The 27612-nt window shown below is 38.8% G+C and overlaps 3 protein-coding genes and 1 long non-coding RNA gene across 9 annotated transcripts in view; 1 reads left to right on the plus strand and 3 right to left on the minus strand.

Moving 5' to 3' along the window:
* The window catches only part of macrod2 (mono-ADP ribosylhydrolase 2), a 242127-nt gene extending 237615 nt beyond the window's left edge, over positions 1-4512 (minus strand). Inside the window, exons 1-3 of the mRNA XM_077612858.1 lie at positions 4314-4512; positions 2600-2704; positions 1980-2093 (exon numbers count right to left, since the gene is read on the minus strand). Coding sequence (XP_077468984.1) covers positions 1980-2093; positions 2600-2704; positions 4314-4350 — 256 coding nt within the window. The 5' untranslated portion in view covers positions 4351-4512. The remainder of the gene's footprint in view (positions 1-1979; positions 2094-2599; positions 2705-4313) is intronic.
* The window catches only part of tasp1 (taspase, threonine aspartase, 1), a 37821-nt gene continuing 14048 nt past the window's right edge, over positions 3840-27612 (plus strand). Inside the window, exons 1-17 of one of the 6 annotated variants that reach the window (XR_013303807.1) lie at positions 3840-4171; positions 5325-5481; positions 6224-6425; positions 6858-6925; positions 7062-7130; positions 7480-7600; positions 7738-7822; positions 7906-7985; positions 8067-8173; positions 8359-8502; positions 8639-8717; positions 10956-11066; positions 11342-11449; positions 11981-12054; positions 14121-14199; positions 19834-19922; positions 25829-25967. Coding sequence is in view for 2 of the 6 variants with exons in the window: in XM_077612851.1 (XP_077468977.1) it covers positions 6296-6425; positions 6858-6925; positions 7062-7130; positions 7480-7600; positions 7738-7822; positions 7906-7985; positions 8067-8173; positions 8359-8502; positions 8639-8717; positions 10956-11066; positions 11342-11449; positions 11981-12054; positions 14121-14213 (1269 nt within the window). In the remaining 4 variants the exon portion in view is untranslated. The other 5 variants (XR_013303806.1, XR_013303808.1, XR_013303805.1 and 2 more) reach the window with 5 other exon arrangements.
* On the minus strand, positions 10415-12541 carry LOC144084435 (uncharacterized). The gene is made up of 3 exons (XR_013303809.1): positions 12412-12541; positions 11348-11445; positions 10415-11038 (listed from the first exon to the last, which is right to left on the minus strand). It is a non-coding gene; the product is annotated as an uncharacterized LOC144084435 (long non-coding RNA).
* Positions 17398-27403, minus strand: ism1 (isthmin 1). Its single transcript, XM_077612849.1, has 6 exons — positions 26664-27403; positions 23418-23642; positions 21945-22197; positions 19742-19885; positions 19364-19453; positions 17398-18680 (listed from the first exon to the last, which is right to left on the minus strand). Exons 1-6 carry the CDS (start codon positions 26787-26789, stop codon positions 18163-18165), a joined length of 1356 nt encoding a protein of 451 aa, XP_077468975.1. The 5' UTR covers positions 26790-27403; the 3' UTR covers positions 17398-18162.

Genomic DNA, 27612 nt, shown 5'->3' on the forward strand with positions numbered 1-27612 from the left:
TTCACCAATGCATTTGTGAAGTTCTTACGGTCTTAAAATGCATTATTAAAAAAATAATAATAATTCACAGTAATCTAAAGGAGGCATCTGTGCCAACCAAAACACTTAATTTGCATTTCATAAATTCAGACACTGCACATACATTGGTTGATATGAAGGAGTCAGATAAGGAGAAATTAACTTGAGGTGACTAAGGGGAATGAAAAAGCCATATTCAAGGCTTTTTCTTAACCCTTGCTTGACTACTTTCAAATATTGCTTTACTGTGTGTCAAAGTAAAATATTTTTATGCATAGCAAACCTTCTTTGGCTGTTTGTTTCAGGCTAAACACACACAAACACACACAAGAAAACAAAGGATGACTGTGTCTTCTTATGCATAGGCTTATCATAAAAATGAGATATTTGAGCCTTGAATTTCATATCACCCAAAATTCTTGTAGAAGGAAAAGCAGAAAACGAGGATATATATATACACTACAGCAAAAAACAAGAATCATCTCAGCCAACCCTTGACAATGTCTGGAACATGTAGTTGATAGATGAGGCCACAGTGACCCCTACAGGGATGTTGAGCAAGAACTGATTTAACTCACTGCTGTTGCATGATGTGCGTTGGTGAGATTGCAGGAATTTATATTGCAAAGAGAAAAAAACTTGAAAATCATTCAACTGCTTGAAATTTAAATGCACACGCTCTTTAGATGTAGTGGCAGTTTGATGTCAGTTTAAAAAATGCAAGTGGAAAAATAGATGTAGCATGTACATACATTTGTTTTTCAGTTTAAATATACAGTACGTACACTGCAATCAAGTGTCTAAAATGTCAAAACCAATTAGATACACCCTGCATTGGATTACATCAAATATGATATGACTAATCTAATACAGAGTTAAATAAACTCCAACCCTTCTTTTCAACACCTTTTACTTGAATTCTCTCCATAATTGCATATGAGATTAGACAGTTTATTAATATTATTATTACTGTCATCATTTTTTTAATGATTGTCATTATTATTATTGTCATTATTATTATTGTCATTATTATTATTGTCATTATTATTATTGTCATTATTATTATTGTCATTATTATTATTGTCATTATTATTATTGTCATTATTATTATTGTCATTATTATTATTGTCATTATTATTATTGTCATTATTATTATTGTCATTATTATTATTATTGTCATTATTATTATTATTGTCATTATTATTATTATTGTCATTATTATTATTATTGTCATTATTATTATTATTGTCATTATTATTATTGTCATTATTATTATTATTGTCATTATTATTATTATTGTCATTATTATTATTATTGTCATTATTATTATCATTATCATTCTTATTGTTATTGTTATTATTATTATTATATCATTATTATTATTATTATTGGTTATATAAATACTACTAAAACTTCATCTCCTTGCATTGCAGGGCCATGGTGCAAAGGTGTTAAAACACTGATGGCACAAAGTTAATAATAATAAAACAAGAAAAAAATCAACAGTTATAAATGATGAAATTGTAGTTCTTACTGATCCAAGGCACTCCCAAGAGGTACAAAATCATCCAAAATTAGACGACCTGCTTTCGTAGCCATGTCCATAACAATTCAAGCTTCAATAAACCATATCAATCTATTAGAGATATTGCATAGGAGCATGGGGAGGATTTTGTCTCCCATTGATTCTAGAAGCTAAACTGTGGGATTAAAAAAAAGGCTACTTGGAAAAAAAATCATCATTTGTCAACTCTGACATAAATTGTAGGTTGTGAGCATAGAAATTGAGGGATTGCATAACAATATGCACAATGCACAAAACAAAGAAAAGCATCTAACATTACCCAATTTCCCACTGCCCAGCTCTTTATATTGCCTGAATCAACCCTTTCATTTTTACCATATTTGAGAAAACAAGGCATCAATAACTAAAATCTTATAATAGGTCAAAGGAAACTTACCAGCATTGACAATGGCATCCAACTCCAAGACGGTAATGTCTCCTTTGTAGAGAGATACTTTCTCATTCAGACCGCCTTTGCCTCTCAAAATCTTTCCTTCTTCCTTGCTGTCAGCTAGTTGAAATGCAGAAGAGAAACATTACCTCAATATTTAATGATGAAGTATAGAGTGTCATTGTATTAAACACTCATTGATGCAATTTGAAATGTAAAACTATGTACTGTTGCATTATTGTTGCTAACATTAATGTTTATAAAACTGACACTGGGACACAGTTACCTTAAATGAACCTCCTCTGTGAAAAGGTTAGCTGGTGGACCACCTTCCACTGTCACAACGGAAAGCTACAAGCTTCTTATAGAGACATATCTTGTCATTAAATGTTTGATACGTAATGTAATAAAGATTTAATGTATGTTCAATAGATTAGTTCACTTGAACTAGATTCGCTTTGCAGGGTAAGGCATCCGAGCAAGGCTGATTCTATAGTGAAGAAGTCTGGCCTTTCAACAGTCATTTGCATGTAAATGGACTATGATTCGTTCTTGGGAAAGTATCTAACTATATTATAATGCACGATTTGATAAAAGAATTTGACCACAATTATATTTTCTCTTACAGTAGGATTCTTCCCTCCAGCTTGGAATCTTGTCCAGGGTTATATAGTCTTGTCGACGATAACCGTCCTTGCGTCTTTCCTCACGATCCATACGGAGAAGTCTCTCTGTAAATATATGAAAAAAAAGAAATAACATGACAATCAATTTTGCAGCCAATAGTTTGTGCTCTGACTTATCTAAAGGCATATTCATTTAATCCATGTTAAAAGTGAATGGATTTATTTTATTTTATTTTTTTATTCATTTAATCCATATTAAAAGTGAATGCATTTTTTTATTTTATTTTTTTATTCATTAATCCATGTTAAAAAGTGAATGGATTTTTTTGAATCAATTTTTTTTTTTTAATATCTTGCTGTACATGTAAGATTAAAGATAGTTTTGACTTTTTCCACATTAACCACAAGGTCAAATCATTATTTTTATTCCATGGTACACTTATCTATGAGTATCTCCCAATAGAAGTTATCATGAAATTCCTAAAGACATCATCTCTCAAAATGTCTTTTTGACAAATTTTGAAAAAAAAAAAAGGCAAACTTTTCTAGAAATAATCATCAATTGCTTTACATGTGAGCACATGGCCACATATAGCCTTGATCCTGTCTTCCATCTTTGTAGTTTCAAAGTCAAAAGTGTCTTATGTCTGATTTGTCTGTTTATTGCAACTTTTTTTAAATAATCATCTTCACCTCTTAATTAATACAAATGTAGACCTGCACCCACTGCAGCCTTTTGAGAAATCATTAGGGCATAACTTGCTGTTTGTGCCATAATTTGAGCATCACTAGCCGTTTGTGCAATTGTTTGGCTATCACTAACTGTTTGTGCAATAGTTTTAACATCGCTTACCATTTGTGCAATAGTTTGGGCATCACTAGTCGTTTGTGCAATAGTTTGAGCATCACTTACCGTTTGTGCAGTAGTTTGAGGATCACTAGCCTTTTGTGCAATCGTTTGGGGATCACTAGCCATGTGTGCAATAGTTTGGGCATCACTAGTAGAGGAGGGCTGGAGCTTAGAATCGAAATCCCAAATTCATAAATCAAATTCAGCATTTCAATAGTTGATTTGATGACCATCGGCACATAATGCTGTCCTGGGCATGTCAATAAACACCAATAATACATTTGCATGACACCAACTAGAGGACACAGTGATCCATCGCGGTCACAGTAGCAGGTGTTAAACAGGAAACTGATTTGATGATCAATTGCACATGTGCTGCTGCACCTGCAGCCATGCTTGCCAATGTTTTGGCGTTTTTTTTCTTTCGGGCGTGATGCACTGGCAACATTTTACCTTGAATTTAATCAAGCATTTGTTTTCTCGCTTTGTAACATTTAAGTACGTTAGCACGTGTGGATCTTACAGATCATCGCAGATCACGTCAACGATTGCGATGATGTTACTCCGACAGGTGAATGACAAAGAAACTGCACCCATGGATCATGGATGCAAGCTAAACACGAAATAGCCCCGATGACAAGAAGCATCCTTGTTTTCTGAGGCGAAACGCGCAGTAACGATAGCCAAACAAGGGCTATGCATCCTCACAACATGTGCCCAAGGTGAGTGAGATCAACACATGCACTGAATGAAAAGTAGTTGAAAAGCAATCGGGAAAGCAAAATGAGCGTTTGCCATCCTTAAAGCATGCCTGTCAGTCACGAAGAGCATTATATTCCCATTCTCCACCAAAACAAGCCTTACCTTTTTCAGTCTTCCAATCCTTTTTCTTTTTGCTCATGCTGCCAGAGTAATTGGTCTTTAAGTGGCTGTTTTTTGACTGTGGCAACCCCAGACTCACTGTTGAATGATGTTCCGGGGGATAAAATAGAAATGTCAAGTGTGAGAGCCTTTAGTCGCTTCTCTCACCTGTGAAGCTGTCAAATATCGACGGTACCGCGTCTGCTCAACCTACCGTGATTGCGGTGTAAAGTAGATGTGGGGAAAAAGGAAGGAAATGATTGGCTTGAGTAAACAGAAAATGGTCACGTGATTGGTTGGTTTTCTGAGTCACTCAAAAGTGGTCCTCGCTGAAGATGGTAAGCATCATCGTTTGAGGTCCTGCACACCAAGTCTTAAATCATTCAAGTTTGCCAAAAAATACCGATGGTTTTATATTATTATTATTTTTCTAATTAAAAAACGGATAATGTCCTTGTTACTCTTGTTTATACCTGTTATAAATGTATGGCTCTTTCTTCTGCACTGATTTGACCCATCTGTTGCTAATGTGAATCAAGGGGCGGTTCCATTCGTCCAGAATATTTTTTACTTTTTGGCCCCTCTTATTATTATGATTTGAAAAAAAATAATTTGTACAGTGAACCATCCAAAATGACTCAATTTAAAACATGCACCACTTTTGATATTGTTGTCGCAAGAAGAGGGGTTAAATGTTATACGAGATGATGTCCAAGTATTCCTCATATTCATATTTTCGATCCAGTGAGCTTTGTTTATTGTTTTTTTCATTGAGAATGGTGCAGTTTTTCAGTGGTTATTGTTCTCATCGTGTACTATTAAAAATAAGCCGCTAGATGTCCGTCTTGCAGTGCATTCATAGTGATTTTTGTGTGGAAACAGGTGCTAGGTCAAATATATATAAACGTAGGTACGTATCTGAAAATAATAATAATATGTGAGGAAAATGTGTCTTTAAAGAAAAGGCTACGTTATTTGCTTGATAACACAAAGTCAAACACATTTATTCTACAGTTTGTTTGGACGTTTGAGTCACGTGACCCTGGCTCCTCATCCCTGCACCACTTCCTTATCCCAAATATAAGGCTAGATGTCTGAAAGCGGAGTCAGAAATTGGCGGCCATGTTGCGTCGGAGGACTTGTAGGCTGGCTCTCGCTTAACGGTCGTAAGGTGAGTTATCTTCTCTAAAATACTCATTGATTTCTGAATTCTTGACAAATTCCCACATTTGTTTGATTTACATACAAACAAACTTTATTAATTTGGCTATAATTCAAGTTAGATACAGGAATATTAGTGTTGTTTTTATTATCATGATTATATATGAAATTGATTTATCACAGATTTCAAGCATCCGATTTAAAGTTGGTTAGAGATTTAACCATTTACTATTTTAAGCCAACCCTACATTGACCTTATACTAATTGTTGATCAGGCCTGACACACAATGGCCGACGGAGAGTTACGTGAGATCTCGCCTAGTCACTAGTGACATCATTCATCTAATGTTTCATATATTGATCATTTGATTGCAACGTCTACATAAATATACTAGTTATTAATAGTGTTTTAAGATAGCCGAGTTTATTGACAAGTGACGTTGCCGTCTGTCACGATTGTGAGTTTAACTTGCTCAATAATCGTTTATGCATATGAAGAGCATTCCATTTTTTTTTGCTTATGCTGCTGGAGGCAGAGTGTAAGTTGTAAGTCAACATTGTTTTCTTTTCACCTCGATGCCTGCAATGTTACCCTTTTCGCGCAGTGGCACTCTGGGATTGCAAGTTATTTGGGCTGCAATGTGTGTTTTATGACGTCATGATGTATTCATGACATTGAAAGGTAACCACGGTCACCAAGTATATTACATTTGGAACTTAATCAGTGTTTGTAATGCTTTGTGTCTTGACAGGTGTATCTTCGACATGTTTCCCTCACATGCAGATGAGAGGCCACGATAGATTTGTCCAATAATGCAGAGGTTATGGAAAGTCTACAAAATCCTACTGAAGAGCAACAGGGCATTTTATCCAAACACAGTCCATGGCCCAACAACCAGGATTCAACCAATAATTGCAAACTGGGTGCTGGTGGATTTGTTTTAGTACATGCAGGTAAATTATATTATCTCCATATTTCTGGGGAATTGGAATTATTATTTATTTATTATCATTTAACTGATTGGCTGCCATTGATGTCGCTCGACACCTAATTCATTTTGACTGGAAGAGCCTGGCAGTGAATGGCAGTTAACATCCCTGTCAATCAAAATCGATTGGTCATCTTTTGCTGTCAAAGGTGCTGAAATATGATCGACCGATGCCAGGCCTCTTAATTAAATTTTACTTCTGTCGCCAACTTTGGCAGATAATGATTAAAGTGGTTAAAATGTACGGCTCATAATACCTGAAAATCAGGGTCTATTATCTGTCCGGTTTTTGTTATGTGGCCTTTTAGGTGTTCTCCCCTTTCAAGCATATTCTCTTTATGTGCACTCTTATTCTTGGCCAATGCATTTGTTTGCAATTGTTTTCATGATGTTTCAGGAGCAGGTTATCATTCGGAATCCAAGGCCAAGGAGTACAAGCATGTTTGCAAAAGAGCTTGCCAGCAAGTAGGTTGACTTCTGTCTAACTTGCATGAGTCTGTTATACAATTTCCTGCAGAGGAAAAAAATGAAGAGGGACTACTTGGGTTACTTTGAAGATTGATTGTCTTTTGTTCTTGTCTTTTCTTATCTGATTTATCAGGCTGTGGACCAGCTCAAAGCAGGCGCACTTGCAGTTGAAGCCGTGGCTGCTGCCCTGGTTGAACTTGAGGTTGGTTTGTTCTGGATCAACTTGGACTATCTCAGTTGACTATTTTATTATCTACTAAAACAACCAGCCAGAACACTTGCAGTGCAAATAAGTTATGGGTATTTTCCCCTAAAGCTTTCATGTTTTTATATTCAATAACAAAAGCAGTATTTCTGTAAGAAAATGGTCAAATTATTATTTTTCAATATACTATGGAAAAGCATGGAGAAAATAATATATTTTGTCATTCTTGATGAAGGACATAATAAGCAATAAAACAAAACAGGCCTGATCTTGAGATTTCTTTGGTAAATCATTGTCAAAGCATTCCCTGGGTGAATATAATTAGCATGTTCCAATGTTTTCACAGAACTCGCCTTTCACAAATGCTGGTATGGGCTCCAACCTTAACTTGTCAGGGGAAATCGAGTGTGACGCCAGTATTATGGAAGGCAAATCACTCCATTACGGAGCTGTAGGTGCTATTAGTGGTAAGGTTTAAGACTTTCTCTATGCTATATATTTACTAATACTACACTATGCATGATATATTTTCATACTCTATAGAAAAACAACAGAGAAATGAGTTTTAGTTTGAATAAAATCACTTCAACTTCCTTTCGACCAGGTATCAAGAACCCAGTCTTAGTTGCAAAGCGACTGCTAAGTGAAGCACAGAAAGGGAAACTTTCAGCTGGTAGAATACCGCCCTGGTGAATATTATTATAATTCTCAAAAGTTTCTCTTTGTCAGTATTGCGAATATTTTTCATCCTAACTATATCTTTTTATTCCAGTTTTTTAGTAGGACGGGGTGCACACGACTGGGCCATTAGCCACGATGTCCCTCCTTGTCCCTCAGAGAAAATGGCTACGAGTAAGTTTTTCTCTACCGGGTAGAAAAGGCCTCCCGTGGTGTGAATGTATAAATATATTTGTATTTTAATATAACCTACAGAATTCAGTTTATCTGCATACAAGCGGAACAAAAGAAAGATGGAACTTGCTGAGAAAATGGACACGGGTCAGAATCAAACAAAGAGAAGACGACAATCAAGTGGAAATGTGAGTACTATAGCATAACGAATAGAAGGACATAAAGTCAAGTAGCTCATTCTAGTAAATATGGGATTCTAATCTATAGACTATCGGACGCAACACTCAAATTGCATAAAATTTCAGGAAAAAAATACAACTTTAAGCACCTGGCTGCAAGTGTCCACATTTTTTTATATGGATTTTTTCCATAGAAAGATATATCTTCATTGTCTGCTGTGCAAGAAAATGGTTGCCTTGATACCGTTGGAGCTGTTGTCATTGATCTGCAAGGCAACGTCGCTGCTGCAGTCTCCAGTGGAGGTCTGGCCATGAAACATCCAGGCAGGGTTGGACAGGTAAAAGAACTAGCTACCTGACCAATGTTTATTTTGGTATTTTGTATTAATCTCATTGTAATCAAAACTGGAAGATCTTTTTCAAAACTGATATTTTTCCATTTTCAGTTGTCTTTTGTTTACTTTTTTTGGTCAGGCTGCTCATTATGGATGTGGCTGCTGGGCTGAAAATGCACGTAACATGAACCCCTACTCTACAGCAGTGAGCACTTCAGGTATAACGCTTAACTATAGTCTATGTCTACAACCTTGTATGCAGTTGCACAGGAGTCAATATTTTCATGATGTAAATATATAAATATTTTAAGGTGTTGTCAATGCCCTTTAACCTGCGTATGTAATGCATCCTCACATTTCAGTACTAATGATGTTCCTAGGCATCTCAATCATTTCGACTGCAAGAGATAGCAGCAGTCATTTGCCACTGAGTTAAATGGATGTCCTATTAAGGGTTAACATGTAGCACAAATCTCGCATTTTGTTTGAGTGACGATATGAATCAGAACCAGATATTCTATTTAAGCCTGTTATTTAGCCTCTCAGTGAGTCAAGCTTTAAAAGTCCCGATAATTCTTTCCGATGACCTCCAACTATTCTCGCTGAATGATTCTCATCAGTCACTTCCTCGATGATTGAGTCATCTTTTTCTGATTATTTTTAGTCATCTGCAAGCCAGGTGCATTGCAACCACTTTTAATTTACGGTGACGTTCAATAAGAGTCGTCGGCTACTTAAATGTGTATAGCCACTGAATACAGGTTCACCCACAACTACTCTTAAAATCTCTACCTAAAAAAATAATGCTTTACTTCTGTTGCAGCCTACGTTTAATACAAATCAAAGTTGATGAAGTGTACGTATTATGCACTACTGTGTTTCTACCACATCCTTTTTTTCCCCTAATGTGGCCCAGTCTCTGATGTTGGCGAAAAAAAAACTTTCCTTATGGGGATGTTAAGCGGATGGAGAGTTTAATGTGTGTTCCAGTACTTCACCTGTTTTTAATTTCCCTACATGAAAGCCAACCCCGTCAAAAGACCTTAGAAAAACAATAGTTTTCGTCTTAACATTGGAGTTAGTTTGATCATCACCCTGTGTCATTCACTTGTCACTCACTACCTTCTTTTCTCTTGTGTATTTTTTTTGTTTGTAATATGTCACTGCGACAGAAGTTCATCCGTGAAAAAAAATGAAAACCTTGAAAAATGTTAATGCCTACCTTGTGCTGCTGCTTTTTGTGACTTTTCTGGCATATTATTATGTTGGAGGTGGTGTAGCTTTAACTCAACTGTGTTTCTTTTGCCATAATTATTATATTATTGAGTGCTTTTCAGTACACGCAGTACTAAATACCAAGTACCTGGCCAATCTGACTTTCTGCTCTCATTTAAAAAAAGAACTTCAGCTCCAGGCATCTGCTCTCCAGAGTTGCAAAATTTTATTTAGGTGTGCTTTTAGTTAGTTGATCTTTTATTTGTGTTTATAAAAACAACACAGAGATACATTGAATGAAATTCACCATGACAGTTAAAATAAGTGTGTTTGACAAATGAACTAAACAAATCTGTCATGTTTTAATCTTTAAATTGCAATTTACTGCACTTTTGGGTGACATTTCAGTCCGCTGTATTTCTATCCGAGTTCTCATGGTTTGATTTTGGGTTTGTCCAGGCGCAGTTTCTTTGTGGGGTCATTTTACTGTCAGATCTTTGCTGCAGCTTCTCTACGGGAAAAGCTATAATGCCTCTTCAGCATGTTAATGCTGTGATTTACCTAGAAGGAGCTCATTATTCTAGATACTATACCATATAAAAACACAACTGCTGTATTTTGGCTGCTATAAACTTGTTTTAAAGTTGAAGACACATGTTCCAGCAGCCTTTTTGCGTAAAGTATTTGCTCTTTGTTTCTGATTTCCATTTTGGATATGATACCAAAACCACATGAAACAAGACCAAATAGCTTTAACATTATTTAGAGATTTTGGCAAGGATGACGTGTTCACGCTCACTTTTATACACAACTTTTATGTCGGCTACAGATTCCTGGAATTTTAAGAATAGGAAAATATACAATGTGTCAGACTTTAAAGGATGAAGTTGTTGGTGTTGCAGTTGGCTGACGGTTACTGATGTTCACCAACATCTGGTTCATTTTAACCCTTACTTGTTAGCCAGTGGTGCCATTATAATACGTAATTGTCATTCTTTTTTTTGGTTTTTTATTCTGCATCAGAAGCATAGCATACTGTAATATCATTTTTATTTATTAAAGAGATGAATCAATTGTCTGTGGACCAACTCTATGGGTGTTTATATTGGATTGGATAACTTTATTCATCCCGTATTCGGGAAATTTCATTTATGAGATTCAAACTAGAACATAACAAGTGAATTGAGCATTGGCTTACATAATGGTGTTGTTTTTGACATTTTCAGTTGTGTTTCCTGCAGGTTGTGGCGAACATCTCATTCGCACCATGCTGGCACGGGAATGCGCCACTGCCATGCAATCGGAAGATTCCCATCAGGCATTGCTGGAAGCAATGCAAAACATGTTCATTGGTGAGTTGCTCATAAGCAGCTTTAATTCACATTTATCTGTCATAGTATATATGCAAGTAGATTTGTTTTCAGCCAAGGATGAGTTTGTGCGAAAAAAACTTGATTTTTCCAGTAGGGAAAGATGGAATGAACAGATGTTGGCAAAGCCCCCAATTGAGAAGACGTGAAAAAAGCAAAAGGCTTTGAGATTTTGTTTCTTCTATTTAATAGGTTATTTTGTTCCATGTGACGTAGTGAAGAACTTGATACGAAAATGTGTCTCTTTGTCTGATAAGGCTCACCCTTTCTGGCCAACGAAGATCGGGTTTTGGGTGGAGTAATTGTCTTGCGGTGCTGCAGATGTGCGGAATCTCAGCCGTCTCCCAATGTCCAGGGTCCTCTAGGTGAGACATGCGGTCTATTCATTCCTAATCACATCTGCATTCCATGCCTCATTTTAGGTGTAGTACAAAGGTTTTGCTGCTAATATTTTATGTATATATCATTGGACATTTATAAAGATGGGAGGGGCTGGTGGGGTTAGTTTGAAGAAGGAAGAGGGAAGGTCACCCCGCCTCTCCTGGCGGGTGGTCTCTTTAACTTGCACAATCAAGCTCTAGTTTCACACCCTTCATCTCAGATTTTACAAAGACCTCCCACTATGGAATTATATGGTAATCTTAAAAGCAAGCAGGCCTTCTGGATGTGCTGATTGTGTTGGTGAATCTAATTTCTTTACCTGTAACTTTAAAGAAAATATACTCTTCTTTCACAACAGCTGGCTTTCCTGGCAAATGTTCATTTTAGTTTGGTTGGTTAAATATTGTTTCAATTCTACACCGTTATTTGTTGTTACTTTAGCAAAACACGTTTTTGCTTTAACATCATAATAGTGTATCTTTTTTTAAATTTAATTTTAATTTGTGTTTGTCCAGTGGAGTTTCTTTGGAGCCACACCACAGAGAGCATGTGCGTAGGCTACATGTCTGCCCAAGATAGCAAAGCCAAGGTGAGCTATTTAAATTGCTATACAAGATAAGTGCGTCAGTAAGTTGTTAAATCACATCTTAATTACATTTCAAATCCACTGTGGTGGGGTTAAGACCTAAAAGGTTGAGAATTGTGTCAACGTATCAATATTTATGAATCCAACGCTCAAATATATGTAATCATTTGAAGAGTCACCATAGAAACAAAATAAAATGTGAACAGCAAGCATCGGCAAAGCCTATCAAAAACAGAAATTTGGCAGCTGATTGACCCCAGTTTCCAGATGTACTCTCCAAGATACTTTGTCGTAGCACAATTAAACGTGCATGCCGAGGGAGCAAAAATGAAACAGAAGAGCACATGAAAGACAGCTCACCATACTTTCTTTTGAACTGATTAGATGGCTTGCAGTGCCTTCAGCTTGCTGATTTACTTAAAATCCATTATTTGGTGGATTTTCCAAGAAAGACCCGACAAAGAGCCTGCCAAAAAAATGTATGTCTAATGACAGCAGGTGCTCTGGAATAAAGAGACTGAAGGAAATCCTTGACTATAAAGACAGCAGACAGCATGTTGTGTAACATTAAAGAAAAGTCTGCTTTTTAAATTATTTTAATATGTATTGTTACAAGCATATTAAGCATAATTATCCAGAAATGGTCATGCAATTTATACAGTATAAGTACAGTGCTACCTCTACTTAAAAAAAAAAAAATGTAAGTAGAGACGTATTATATGTAAAAAGCTTTAATTTGTTTCAACATATTCAAAGATTCCCAAAACTACTTCTGAAACACTTTAAAATTAAAATAAAATAAATATATACCACTTTTGCATGGAATGTTTGCTAAACATGAAAAAAATAAATAATTTCCCCACTACCTGTTCACTGCAGCCATTGTGCCCGGTTGCCACAATGGTAAATGTTCAAAATGTGATTGAAGAGGTGCATGCTGTTATGTTGTTAATATTTAATCGTGTACCGGTCCTTTGCTGTAAATCATTGCAAATAGTACACATTCTGATTTCTATTAAATTTCGTGTGAATTAAGGACTTCAAAGACCCTCTTCAAACATGAAAGCACCTTAAGTTGATTATGACTCTGCTTTGAACCTTCCTCTGAAACAGATTTTAAATGTCTGTTCTCAAAACCCATCCACAAAAGATGAAGGGAATAAGATGACTACAGAAGGTTGTATTGGAGACATAATAGCCCCCGAGAGTGTTGCCATGTGTGTGTAGCCTTGTCAAAGTGATGTCCCAGTCCATGACAGTTACCCCCAGGGTGCCAGGGGCCATAGTCGAACTCTTTGCCAAAAAAATGTTTTCAAGATGGATGGTCCGGCAACTAGAGATGTGATATACGGCCAATTCAGTGGCCAATTCATTTCGGATATTTTATTGCTTAAAGACTACTTTCTGCCCCCCGCAAACACAGCTTTCCTCCAAGTGTCATTTAATCGTCAAAAGAGACAAATGGAGATGAAATAGAACCTAACATTCCAGATCAAAAACACCAGCCAGCCAGTGTCATACTGTGTTTATCAGCCAAACTTGATTTGAGTATGGACCAATGTGCAGCAGCTGTCTGGAGACAGGCTAAGAGACCGCAAGACATCAAACATTGTGGATTTTGTCAGTTTTACGCCCGGCTGCCTTAAATGTTCACAGTGGTTACATTTGATCAACAACCTGACCTGCAAGTAATTAATCCTGCTTTCTTGACACTTTTAACATGTCGTAGTTATCTTGGATGTAAAGTAATACTTTTGACACTTTACGGCAGACCAGGTGTTACTCGAGTAGGTTAAACTAGCTTTTTTTTAACCACACCAGTTCTTGTATTTGACTTCTTTTATTTTCGGCTGTAGGCGAAATCTGCAGAATGTGAAAATTATGAATTTGGTGTTGACTCTCTGTATATTATGTTCAATTTAAAGTGCCTTTATCATGAGGAGGGGTAATGAATTTGATAAATTGGACATCACTGAGCCACAACCCATAAACCTTTTCTTTTTAAATTAGTCCAAAGAGTGCAAAAAATGGTTTTAATTGTTTTCATGTCATTTTTTTTCTCATTGCAGACACATATATCCAGATTACCACCTGGGACCATTCCTGGTCAATCATTGGCCATCGAAGGAGGTGTTTGTCGTTTGATGAGTACGGTGGATTAAATCACATTACGTTTTTTTTCTTTTTTTCTGATGCAATATTATACTCACAATGCATTATGATGGGTGATGCTGGAAACAACAATCTTTGGTGTTCCACTTGTAGTTTGTGCACTTGCACCTGGATTATACTTGATGCACTGCTGCCTTGATGTGCTACTCTGTTTTGATTCTTCCTTTTGATTGTTTTTTTTAGGTCAACAGGGTGGATGTTATTTTGTATTGATGCACCAATGGAGCTTTTTCTAAGGGTTTTCAATACAAAATGTAATCTTTGGAGCACAGTAGCTCACTTAATGCACAATGGGCAATACCTGCTACTTTGGAAAACTGTTATGAATAGACACTTTTTATTATATACAAAAAAATAACTATAATTACACTTCTTGGATAATAACAGACTTACTGACTTATGAACCATAGCATATTTTACACTTGATCACCAAGAGGAATGCATTGCATGTATATGCACTTCCAGAGCTATGCTAATACTGTTAGCACTCAGGTAGTTGCTGTATCTACAACTAGTAGGAAGGACTGTTGGCAAATCAAAATCATAGAAACATGAATTTTGTTGTGAGTGAAGTGACTAACCAACGTATAACCGAAAATTATGCATTTTAAAGTGCATTAATACCTCGCCGAAGTGGCAAATTTGTGACAAACAACATGGTTGTTTTTCACAGGCCACAGCTGCAAATATGGCGCCTCATGTAGTTTCTAGGTTGCGCCAAAAGATGGCACACATTTGCAACATCTGTCGCAAAATTGTGAGAATGTTTCTTGTCGCAATATATCAACTTTGCCGCTTAAAGGGTCAAAATGGTGCTAGGAGTGTTTACTTGATATGCTTCTGTTAGAATTATGTTATTCCAGTCGCAAAGTGATATGGTGCTTATCACATGACATTGCAGTGTAAAATTCTATGACATTTAGAAAAGCCTGATACTATGTGCACAGCTTCTAAAGTGCTTAAGAATTTAATAAACCTCTGTTATTATGTTATTGTGTTTCTCTAGGTAACAATTAGGACATGAGACATTTTCTTGGAATTGGAGTGGTTCAATCAACAAAATTGCCACATGCAGTTATTTGGAGAACAAATGTTTTCACCCTGTGAGACACTGTTTTATTCCTGTCAAAAAATGTATAGTCCCGGAGTTAATTGCATGCTAGTTTGGAGGAAAAAAAGACCTCAGCTGACAGTCTCCAGTATGCTAAACCTCATAGGTCAAGTATGTTTGGGGAGCAACATTTTATATCCTTTTAAAAATACAAAATGGATGAAGCATGTTGCTTTTCTACCTGGCTTATTTTCCAACCTAAAATTTTTGTCACACACCACTCACCATTAGCTTGATTATGGGCTATTACAGAGTCCCCACTTTTCATCAGAGCTAATCTGCATCGCTGGGAGACCCTCGAGCAAATTCATCTCGGTAACCTTGCCCTTGAGCGTCGGCCCTCCCTGGTCCTTTCTCTTTGAAAAGGGATCCTGGATATTTGAAAAGTGGACAAAGTCCTAGGCCATTCAACGTGTATCCAATGCCTAGTGCTCATCGAGGCACTTAAATGCAAAACAGACGGTGGAGCAAATAAAGATCAAAGGCAGCGAGCCAGCCTGCTGTCCTGACATGCCAAACGCCGCTGTCACAATGAATCACTATCAGTCGCCCTTTGTTTTCTTGCAGCTTCACCCTGCCTAAAATCTACCGTATCAGAATTGCCAACCTTCCCCGTCATTGTCATTGTTTCTCAGGGTGAATGCTTCATTGTACAGGCTGGCAATGTCTTGGTTTACCCAGATTCAACCTGAAGTAAGGAGGCTGATCTCACCAGAACAAGTTTTACGTTATAAAGTCATGGACTCTGCACTGACTAGTTTCCATGGTAGCATTATCGTGGTGGTCCTGCATTGGGTCATGAGACAGAGGAGGAAGTGCTTCTTTCCTGTTGCCTGGCACAATACATATATGTCATTAGTAATTCCTTCTGGCTATTATTATGATGACCACCATCTCATACATTTAACAATGAGGAAAAACTTCAAATAAAACGCCACGAATAGAAGGGTTTAGTAACGCAGTTTTGGAGTCAGATTGAGACTTGAAAACGGCCAATCACGAGACTGATCATGTCGCTGTGCCCTTTCAAACTTTCACAGCTTGACCTGACTTGTTTACTCAGCTGTTCACACCTCCTTCCATTTTAGCAATCGACCCCACCCCTGTAATGCTTAGACAGTTTGGATGGAGGAAGTTCCTGATCAGATATTCCAGCACCCGTAGTTAGCTGGGATAGGCTCTAGAAACCCTCATGACGATAAGCAGCACAGAAGATGAAGGAACTTTGGAGTAAAACTGAAGCCCCGTCAAGAAATGTCATTGCCGTTATTCAAAACAATTACACAGTTTGCACTCAATTGTACAGTTGTAGGCCTCTACCTCATGTTGCATCCATCCTGTGAGTATATTTCTAAATAAAGACAAACATGTTAGCGCTTAATGGCCTGTGCAGCAGATGGTCTGCTATAGATAACGATCCCGGCTGTGAAATGTAATCTTAGCCTCAAACGATGCTGTAACCGTGGAGGACTGGACACATAAAAAGAATACTTTACAGGCTTTGGGTCTGATGATACAGAAGTTTGAAGCTTTAGAGATTTAAAGCTTAATTATAGTTAAAGGGAGGTTCGTTACTGATAAATATCTGTGGTCAAGTGATGCTCGATGTCGTTTCAGAGGGGTAAGAAGGCAAGTGAGTGGCGATGGTGGTGTGGAGCAAACCTTGTAAACACGAGACGTGCACTTGGCCAGCTGTGGCGTACAGTTGACTGGAGGAATGAACACGCCATGAATGGCTTCCTCTGTGTCACAATGGCTGCAGCTGGTGGTCCCTACCATAGACAGGGTGCACTGTGTGTGCATGCGTGCTGAAAAAATTACACTGGAATGTGACGATACTCCAAAGACAAATATCATTCAAGAGCTTCTTTCAGTAGTCCGCCTTAAAGGAAATCCCATCAAAAAGAGGGACCACTGTGATGCAGTGGATTAAACAGATGAAAGAGACACGCGATGGTTTGATCCTATTGGCAAAGTTGAGAAGATGCAGCCTTTCTTTGCATTGCAAAGTGAAAGCTTGAGTTAATTATTGAGAGTGGAAAGAAAATCCATATGAGGGTTCATTCACTTTCTCAGATAACGGGCTTTATTTTCAACTGCTAATGCGGCAGCGAGTGGCAAAAAAAAGACACATACATTTTATGCTTTTTATTTATAGAATTATGCTCTAGAAATTAATTTTATATCACATTCACACATTCATGACATGTCTTTTATGGTCTATTCCCAAACGCGAGATTAAAGAAATTTCTCAAGTTAGCATTCAAACATATGACAAATCGCAGAGGACCAATTCAGAAATAGATTTTTAAAATAAATACTTTACATAAACAACGCATACTCTTTACAATGGCAGCACTGGACAATTAAATCACACATTCTGAATGCAATGAGCATGCTAAAGAAACCTATTCACAAGCTTGAAATAAAAACCTGAATATCTCCAGGGACCTTTTTCTACCACATCCTCACTCAGTCGAAAAAGTTCATAAGAACCCCCTTGTTCAATGACCACAGATATTTACCACATAAAAGAAAAACCTGCAGACATTAAAACACTTGAGCTATTATTTTTCCCTTTGAGAATAGAAACTCCCTTTATTGTGAAAGGAATTGACATTGACAGAATCATCACTTTGTCAGTTTTATTTTTTTTAACATTAATCTGGCACATTCAAAACAAAAAGTTGTTGGCGTCCGCTGAAAAATCGTCTCCTGGAATTGCCGGTCCTCTTACTTCTGATGACCACTTAGTCTTATTTTTCAGATCTTTTTATGAAAAGATTCCAAAATATTTCTGTCCCTATTTTGGAGTCGCAAATTCGGGGCTAGAACTCTCTGGCTTCTTCAATTTGCTTGTAATAATCCTCCGCCTGTGGGTTCTCACGACACTTTTGTCCATTGTTTGGTGGTCTGGCTTGGTTGTAGCGACTCCAGTCTCCTTTGCATATGATCCAGGGTAAGATATCAACTTTGTAGTGCAAGTCCGCCGAGAACTCTGTACTGATAAGATTGGGCGTTCCGGCCCCTTTGCCTCGTGTGATGAGCTTCATGCTGTCGTCGTAGCAACAGTGCTGTGCGGCCAATGTGGTGGACTCCAATGTCAGCATGGAGCGTATGCAATAACGTGCTGTGGGCTTGTAGATCTCCAGTTTCTCCTTTGGCCCGCTGGTATCTTTCCAGCGGAAATTTTTGCGTGAAGGAACGTCGTGCACGTTGGCCGTACTGTATGCTACCTCGGTTGGGTATGAACAAGGGCAGCTGGGAAGGTCATTGGCCACCTTAGTCATGTATTTCTTCAAAAAGTCACTCTTGCAATTCATCCATCGTTCACAGCTGTCTGTGTCTAGAAGATAGGAGAAACTTCAAAATGCTGAAATGTGTTCGGTATTGGAAGATAATTTCCTCATCACAAGAGCAGATGGATGAAGTAATTTTAGAGCAAGGGTGTCAAACTGTTGGTTTGCGGGCCGCATTAACGTCAACGCCATTTCATGTGGGCCGGACCATTTTAGATCTAATATTTAGATTATTTTTTAATTGGATTAAAATAACTGGATCAAAAGCCCTAAATAGTCCGTTTTTATAGATCTAAAACAATGTTTATTTTAGCTTTTTTTTCTTGGTAATGCAAAATTTCTTTTAACTATGTTTTTCATTTCAAATGTAAACAAAATATTTGTTTAAATTATGTTGAATATTAAACTGGAAAACGGAAAATATTTGTATATTTATTTTTAGATTTTACAAAATGCTTTTTGAACTAAAAACATAAAAGAAAAAAAATGGATGAAAAAATTGCAGTGATTGTTTTTAAAAAGGGGAAAATCAGGAAATGTAATGTACATCTATCATCATTTGAATTTGATCCTAAAACAGAAAGTCGGCACTCATTATTTACTTTCTCGGGCCGCACAAAATGATGCAGCGGGCCAGATTTGGCCCCTGGGCCGCCACTTTGACACCAGTGCTTTAGCGGATGTGGGAAGATTTTTTCTGACATATGGTATTGAGGAACGAGAAACTTACCGACGCCAAAGAGCTCAGTGGCATTGAAATCATCTGTTCCTGCAAGGAGGCTCACTTCAGTCGCTGCAGTCTTGAAGGCATCTTCAATACCTGATCAAATAGTATTACATTATTCTTAAATTATTATTATATAGTATTAAATAGGATTCCCTGATGCCTCATAAGTTTTTAGTCATGTGTTTTTAGCCCCATGCCAGGCTAAAACAGTAATAAGAAAGAAATTATAAAAAAGTATATTGATTTTAATCACAATTTAAGCATGTTTGGTGATTATGGCCAAAATGGCTATTTCTGTATGTAAGATGTAAATCCCATTGGATCCAGTGCCACTAAATGATTCTATGAACACAGTTTAAAGATCCATAATCATTTATTTACCTGGACAGTTTGGCATATCACAGGTTCTTGATTCAGTGGCAGTACAGGCATAACCACAAGACCTGGTTCTCTTCTGGTTGCCATTTCCACAGGTGACACTGCACAGTGACCAGTTACTCCAGTCCCCCTCTCCATCCATGTAGTCTGAATCCAAGAGAAAGAGACAAGATTGGTGATGCAGGTAGGCCACATGCTGAACTATTACACTATTAACATGCCTCACTAATAATAAGTAGGGGGTCCACATGTGAGGGGAAGTGAATTGTGGGCTCTATTTTCTTTGACTTTTCTACATAAAGCAGTTCCTAGATGAGCTTTTCTGTGTATTCATGTATCGTACCAACTAATGGAGAATTGTTAAAATAATAAGGGTCCAAGACGATGTGGCATATGCGTTCAGTCAGTGAGTGCAGAAACAAGCATTGCTTCAGCAAATTCCACCAATGATTTCAGACATTTATTGCAGCCCTTTTGAAGACGAAGCACACTTTGGACAGCAGTTAACGTAGTTGCTGCTCTGCCTGCAATTCCTCTGATTGAAAACGTTGAAGTGAATTGGCAAGAGATCCTTTTTAAGTCTAATTGTCATTGAGCCCATGGCGGTAATGGGCTTACATGGAAACAGTTTCGCGCAACCCTTTGACCTCCTGGGCCCATCTGCATTCTGTACGACGGCATGCAAACACCGATAGAACTGACATGCCTGTCTGCAAAGGAATATTCATGTGGGCATGTTGCAATGGAAGCATTTCTGGCTAAATTCCAAAGACATCTGTCGCTAATTATGAACAGATAGACACTCAATGTGCCCTGTTTTTCCATTCTTAAAGAATATTAGAGATGAAGAAAAAGTGTAACCACATTCAAGTATACCACATTAACTACTAAATTTAGAACTATAGTAACTTCTTTCTTGAGGGTTGCAAATTTGTTCTTGGGCGCTGTTGCGTGTCATGAAACCATGGAAACAAACCACGACTTCACATAGGGCACATGTACATTGTTTAAACCACAGGTGTCAAAGTGGCGGCACGTGGGCCAAATCTGGCCCGCCGCATCATTTTGTGTGGCCCGAGAAAGTAAATGATGAGTGTCAACTTTCTGTTTTATGATGAAATTCAAATGAAGATTTTAGATTATTTCCTGTGTTTCCTCATTTTAAATCAATAATTGCAAAAATGTGTACTAATTTGAATGTCCAAAAATGATCTATCGATTATCACGATCGAGAAAGCTGTCAATTTATTAATCGATTAATTTTGGTAGCCTAGTTGGAAGACATAACAGCCTTCCGGATGTAATCGAAACTACCATGTGGCCCGCGACAAAAAAATGAGTTTGACACCCCTGGTTTAAACCATATGGATGTGAATTGTGAATGTATAACTTTTCATCTGTAAGATTGATCCAACATTAAGACAACAGTAAGTTGTGTGTATGATAGTACAGCCTGAAATAATATCCTTCTCAGATGAGAGGTGATAAAACAACCGGAACAGTCTAGTTTCATTCGATTCAATTCCCTGAGAAATCAGTATTTGTCACATTTCAGTGAAATTGCTTCCACAATAAGAATTCCTGGGTTTGACCATTTGTCATTTTCCTTCCTGTTAGTGTAGCATCAATGAGAGCAGACCACGGTTATAAAATAGAAACATTAGATGCGAGCATGAGTTTTGACAGGAAAAATACGATAAAGTCGCACGCCCTAACCGCTTTAGTAAAAGTGTGAGTGGATAAAGTGACATTTTCCACAGCAGCCACATTCCTCTTCCACCACATTGGTTTGGGCATGCTACAACTCGGACTGCACGCTTACTGTATGACATTGAGTGTGAATTCTTCCCCAGCTAATTTATGTGCTGGGTTACTCTTGGAGAGTGTTTTGAGAGCGATGGGCAGACCAACAGGGCTTTTGGCCCCATTCCTGCTACTCCACTTTGATGTTGCCAGGCATTTAAATTGTGTCACCTAGTGAGCTCGACACCATTGAGGAATCTGTCTCTTAAAGGAGTGTTAAAAGGTTTCAAGCTAGAGATGCCAAAAGTCTGTCTAGGGATAGCAGCACTTGTTATGGTGACAGCCTGAATCAGCAAAACTGTAAATTATAGATCTTACGTCAAAGTAGGGCCAAATGTGGATGTGCTAGACTATGAATTGGACTGTAAATATTCTTTGTTGCTAACGTTGCTAAGCTTCTCACCATATTCCGTTTGGGGTTTGCCTCTGTCTCCTGTGGCTCCTCTCCGGTCCCAGTCCAATGGCGGCCTCAGGAAGTTGCTATCCTCAATGTCGCTTCCGAAGGAGGGATCGTGTTCTTGTCCTTTACGAGTGGTGGAGGAAGTGTGAGGCCACCAGTTCCTCCAGTTTGGAGAAGCCCATTTGGGTTTGCTTTCCTTATGGAGGTCTTTTTCTGGCTCCTGCGCCTCCAATCCATCCACCACTTCGATCGTCACCTTCCAGGAAGAGAACAATATTAAAAATTGTACCGCCAAAGAAATAAAATCAAATAAACAAAACCAAAAATTTAAAAAATTGGATTCCATCCAAAATAAACTTTAAACCACTGCTGCATTAATCGATTTATATGACTTACATATTAGAATAGGTTGAACAGAAGATGAATGTTTTTTTATTTTTATATATTATATATTTTTCATTACATACTATATTTTGTATTTATTTATTTTATTATGACATATTATATTTGTATTTATATATATATATATATATATATATATATATATATATATATATATATATATACATATATTAGGTTTTTTTCAAACTTTAGTTACGTCTACTTAAAATGTTTCATTAGGATGACCAATACAAAATTGTATATGCTTCCTATTTTATGGCAGAAAATGATAAGAATTTTGCTTGCTGGGTTGAGAAGGAAACACTCATCAGATATCTCTGTTTATAAAATGCCGTAAAGGCAAAACTTACTTCAATTCCATCTTATTAAAGGTTCTTCTCCTCTACCAAATGGTTCAACTAGGTGCAAAGAACTGACACTTTCTTAACATCGTGTTCCCCTCATCCCAGAACCTTTTACCGCCCTTCTGTCCAAACACATGTGCCTCCCAGATGAGCTGGGACCAGCACCCTTGCCCCTCAGCCACCCTCCCACCTCACTGGCTCTTTCCACCTAAACACAAAGTTCAAAAGGCTCCTCAGCCTCCTCCAGACCATGAAAGCCAGATGAATCCCAGGATCAAAGACCCCCGCCTTCTCCCCCTTTTCTCCCATAGCCTCACGCCCTCGTTCAATTGGCGGCTGCTCTCTTCCCACATCTTGAGATGTTAATACACATTGTTCGTCCTTGGATTTAGCATCGATGCCCTCAGAAACGAAGGGGAACCCCTCGCTAGATTAAAATGGGAGAGTTATTTAAACAGTGACCATCATTTTGGATGAGGGCTCGCCACAAATTTAGCTTTGCTACGTGAAGCTGAGCAATGGGGCATTGTTGGCAAGTATCGTGATGGACATGAGACCCAGGAAGTGAAATAGAGGGGGAGGCAGGAAGAAAAGAAGGGTTATTGATGTGCACCACGCTATTCTGCATCTTCCTGCTTGCTCTTCCTGTCCTGATTGCTTGAGTAGCCATGTCTTACGAGTAGTGAAAGCATGAAACCAGCGGGGCAGGTGCACAGTCACGCATGATCACCTGAATGTTGGGATTTTGTCCATTGATGTCAGCTTTGGAGAGGTCGGGGAAATTCTGCAGATCCAGCAGGAACGCGCCAGGGCCATCTGTGTGGCCGTTGCTGTCAGTGCCTTGCTCCCACGGCAAGGATGAGGATCGGTGAGCAAAGCGACGCGATGCCCCAGAGCGCCAAGATGCGCCGGGGGCCAGTTGGCCCAATGAGCTGCTTTTTGTGTGGATGATGTTCTGCCAAAAGGGGAGAGAGGACGTATGTTATTGTTGGGTTGTGAAGCTCAGTTTTACTATCCATTAAATGTCAGGTGTGAATCAGATAAAAGACCCGGAGCGTGCCACTAGGCATAGGACAATGAGGATGATCTGTCATGTTGACAAGACATTCATGTGGATATTACCGCTGCCATAAATCTTGAGCGCCAAATAGCTGAGCTAAAAAACGTAGTTTTCCATTAGATAAAACATAATCCAACAACTGCTTTCAGTGTCTGCTGGACCAAATGGTCGTGATAGTTGGTGAAAACTCAACTTCTGTAAAGCTGATGGTTTTCCATTGTAATTTAGATGACCCAAAAGCAAACATTTCAAAATCGTTCTTAGGATTTCATGGGGCCAATAGGAGCTTTCGGCTTAATGGTGTCTGTGATAAAATGTACATTTTCAAACATTATTAATAGCCAACCATATATAAATATATTCTTTTTTTATTTGTATTTTTTTACAGACACGTTGAGTCACTAAAATGAATTGGCAAAAACCCTTAGTTGGAAAATATGACAGAATTTGGCATGAGAAAGGAATTACTCCATTGTGTAACTTCCATCACTTCCCGAGGTATCAAATTGAGCACCTGTCTTTTCCATAAAAGCTTAGATGGAAATTGTCTCCAATAAAGTTGAGAGCCTGAAGCATATTTTATATTTTTATAAGTCCGGTTCCACCCATCAATCCTGTGCAATTCTCATCTAAAAACTGTGCAGTTTAATTTGGAGATCGAAAGTGACACACAGTCCCTCAGTTCATCTAGGCCCCCCGGGGCGTCGCCCCCGACTCTCAAAAGCATGAATGAATACATGCACACACAAGGCACCCTAACCACACACCCCCTCACTCTCGTCCCTGTTCTTTCCCCGCTTCCTCTTTTTTTAGTTTGTGACGGCTGCTTAAAGGGGCATGACTTCATTTTCAATTGGGAACAACTCAGGGGTCCTTTCCCCCCAAGAGACTGGCAGGAAATGAAGGCAGTTGCACAGTGTGCCAGATGCTTCTAAACGTCGTGCTCAAGTAGGCGGAAAACAAAACAAGCTTGCCCTGACATACGAGCCATTCTTTGTCCCTCTATGTATGCGTTACTAATCAAAAAGTAACAAAAAAAGTCAACTCAACACCTGGAACATGTAAGTATGATACAAATCATGGCGAAAAACAATAAGTCCAGATTCCCGTGTTTCTTGTTGAATGTGAATCGTCACCAAACACTTGTTCGAGCTAGGAGCACTGGCGCCACCATGATACCTGTTTTTTGTTTAGACTCACAAGAGCGTGAGATTTGACCAAGACTTGTGAGAGTCTTAACAAGATTTGGTAAAAAACAGCAAGGAGATGTTTTGAGATCGTTGATGAAATAGGGTCTTTGAGGCTACTCTTTGATTTTTTTCCTCCCAAGGCACAGTGACCATCCTCTCGGGTCATTTAGATTCAGGTTATGTTTAATTGTTCAAAAAAGAAGTATATGATGACTTAATGAGTTTTGCAGGACACCATTTTTATCTGTAATAGTGCGTCACTGTGTGATTCTACAAGTGCAGAGATCCAAATTCTACTCATAGTGTTTCTGTGAATGGCATTTTAAATCTGACACTTCGGAATGGCAATACACCTACTGGGCTGTGACGTGCCTCACTCCAAGATTACATCACTGCCCTCTATGGTGGACCACTGGAGCATGTCTACACTGAGGGGTGTGACCTAAGGCCCAAAATATATCTAGCATATAGACCAGTGTAGAACATTTTGTATTCTGTCTTAGTGGACAAACAAACAGCAAAATAAATGCAATGATTTTAGAAGTATTTCTTCTTTATTTTTAAACTTCTCTTTTTCTTGATGAGTACGGGTCAGGGTTGTGGGGGGGGTTATGCAGCTCCCTCCTGGACCTAGCCCTGACTGCCCAATCAAACAGTTGGCTGTGTGTCAAATATTCCACACATTCTTGAAATATTTCCGCAGCTTTGCATGTCTTCCCATCCAGCTGAACATAGTCTTGGTGTAATGGTACAAACAGCAAGGCAAAGTTCCAATACTATCATTGAATTTTTTGTAATGTTGCAGTCCATTCCTTCCTTATATATTGTAAATTGTGGTTTTCTTTTGCTGAGGGCTGCCATTCTATGAGGAAAATCTTTGGTCTTTTGCAGGCTAAGTCTACATCAACAACCAGCTGGAGGATGCTGGACACTTCAAAGCCAGTTGATCCCAAATTCATCTTAATCTCTGGGTCTGGACCGGTTTTCTGCTGGACACCATGTACTTTCTCCTGCCGTTAAACCATCATAGGTTGTAACTATTTTATTGATTATTTAATTTCATGTGATAATTTTAAAATAGACATGGCATCCACATGCATCCCATTTAGGGTCATGTACCCCACACTTTTAACATTTCGAATGACACAAGTGTGACCTACATTATACATGACTAAAATGTAATATCCACATGAGTGGAAGCCAGGTCTCTGATATACCTATATACTATATGCTGATATTTTTAAATATAACATGTTTTAGTGCCATTGAAAACCCATTTTGACTGGGGGGGGGGTCTTGCTGCCAGCCTCTCAAAGTCAAAATTGATGAGGTGCTGTCAATAGAATGAATAAGTAAAATGATGTCTAATAGTCATCAAAGATTGTGTACAAAGTGCAAAAAGCCAGTGTAAGGTGATTCTCATCACTCCGACTGACAGTGATGTATGCATGATGACAGAAGACCCTGTGGCGAGCATTTAACCCCCGAGGACAACAACAGGGGGTGTGTCTGCTTTAGGGCGGTATAGGGGGTTTGACCCCCGACCCCAGCAACTCACTGACTGACCGGCATCCCTGAGGACAGCCTCGCTTCCATGCATGTGTCAACAGACGCTCATATTTGATGAAACCCATCTGTGAAAATGCCAAACCAAAAACACACAAACACAAGGGCCCCCCTCCTCCAGGCAGACACACACACCTTCCCTGCCCATCATTGGTCTCACCTCGCTCTGACCCAGGCTCAGAGTGACATTGGCCGGAGGCAAAGGGCTGCTCCGGAGCACGGTGATGTGCAAAGTGAGGAGGAGAAGTCCCAAAAGCAGCAAAATCTCCGCAGCCAGGCGCAACATCCTCCTGACGCGACCGCTCTTTGGAGCCTCCGAGGTCGCCGCGGCTCCGGCTCCGGCTCCGCCTCCGCCCGGTGCAGAGGCTCCGATCTCCGGATCCGCCGGGGACGAGGAGCCGCAACACCACTTCGGAGCCACTTCGGGGATCACAAATACAAAAAGTCAGGGAAATGGATCTTCGCAGTCCCCCAAAAATCCGACGTCCACTTTCCCGGAGACTTTTCCCCCTCCCCAGAAATAAAGAACTAATAGTTTGCACTCTGAGGAAAAGACACGTGTGGATCTGTTGGTTCGGATCCAGTTCTGATCGCCTTCTCCAGCATCAACACTTCTTTCGTCTACAATGACACTTGGATTTTGTCCGCATCGTGCAGCACGTGACGGCTTGGTCGGGCAATAATATATAGATGGAAGCCAACACGTTTCTAAATATGTTTTCGACCTCTTGAGTCCTTGCTCGCATGGCCCGCGCGCTCCAAAAAATCATCCATAGTAATGGTGGCGTTTTGAGGAGGAAGAGGAGGGCAGTGCTGCAAAAAAGGGGGGGTCCGCCACTCCAACTTGTCCTGCAGGAGGAATAGGGTCAGGCATGGCACGTTTGACTTGAGTCTTGAGGTCTCTTGAGTGACTTTTATATCTTGCAGCCCACCCCCGTCCACCGCCTCCCAGTGGGCGCCCTCCCCTATTAACTCCTTCATCCCCCTGATGGCAAAACTCAAGTCAAAACCCTCAAGCAGAATAAGATCTTCCTCTTTTTTGTTGCTCTTTTTCTTCTTGAGAACATGTTTGGGCTACTTTTTGCACAAGTGCAATTGTGAAATAATCA

This window comes from Stigmatopora argus, chromosome 11 (genome assembly GCF_051989625.1).
Source record: "Stigmatopora argus isolate UIUO_Sarg chromosome 11, RoL_Sarg_1.0, whole genome shotgun sequence".
Classification (NCBI taxonomy): Eukaryota; Metazoa; Chordata; class Actinopteri; order Syngnathiformes; family Syngnathidae; genus Stigmatopora; species Stigmatopora argus.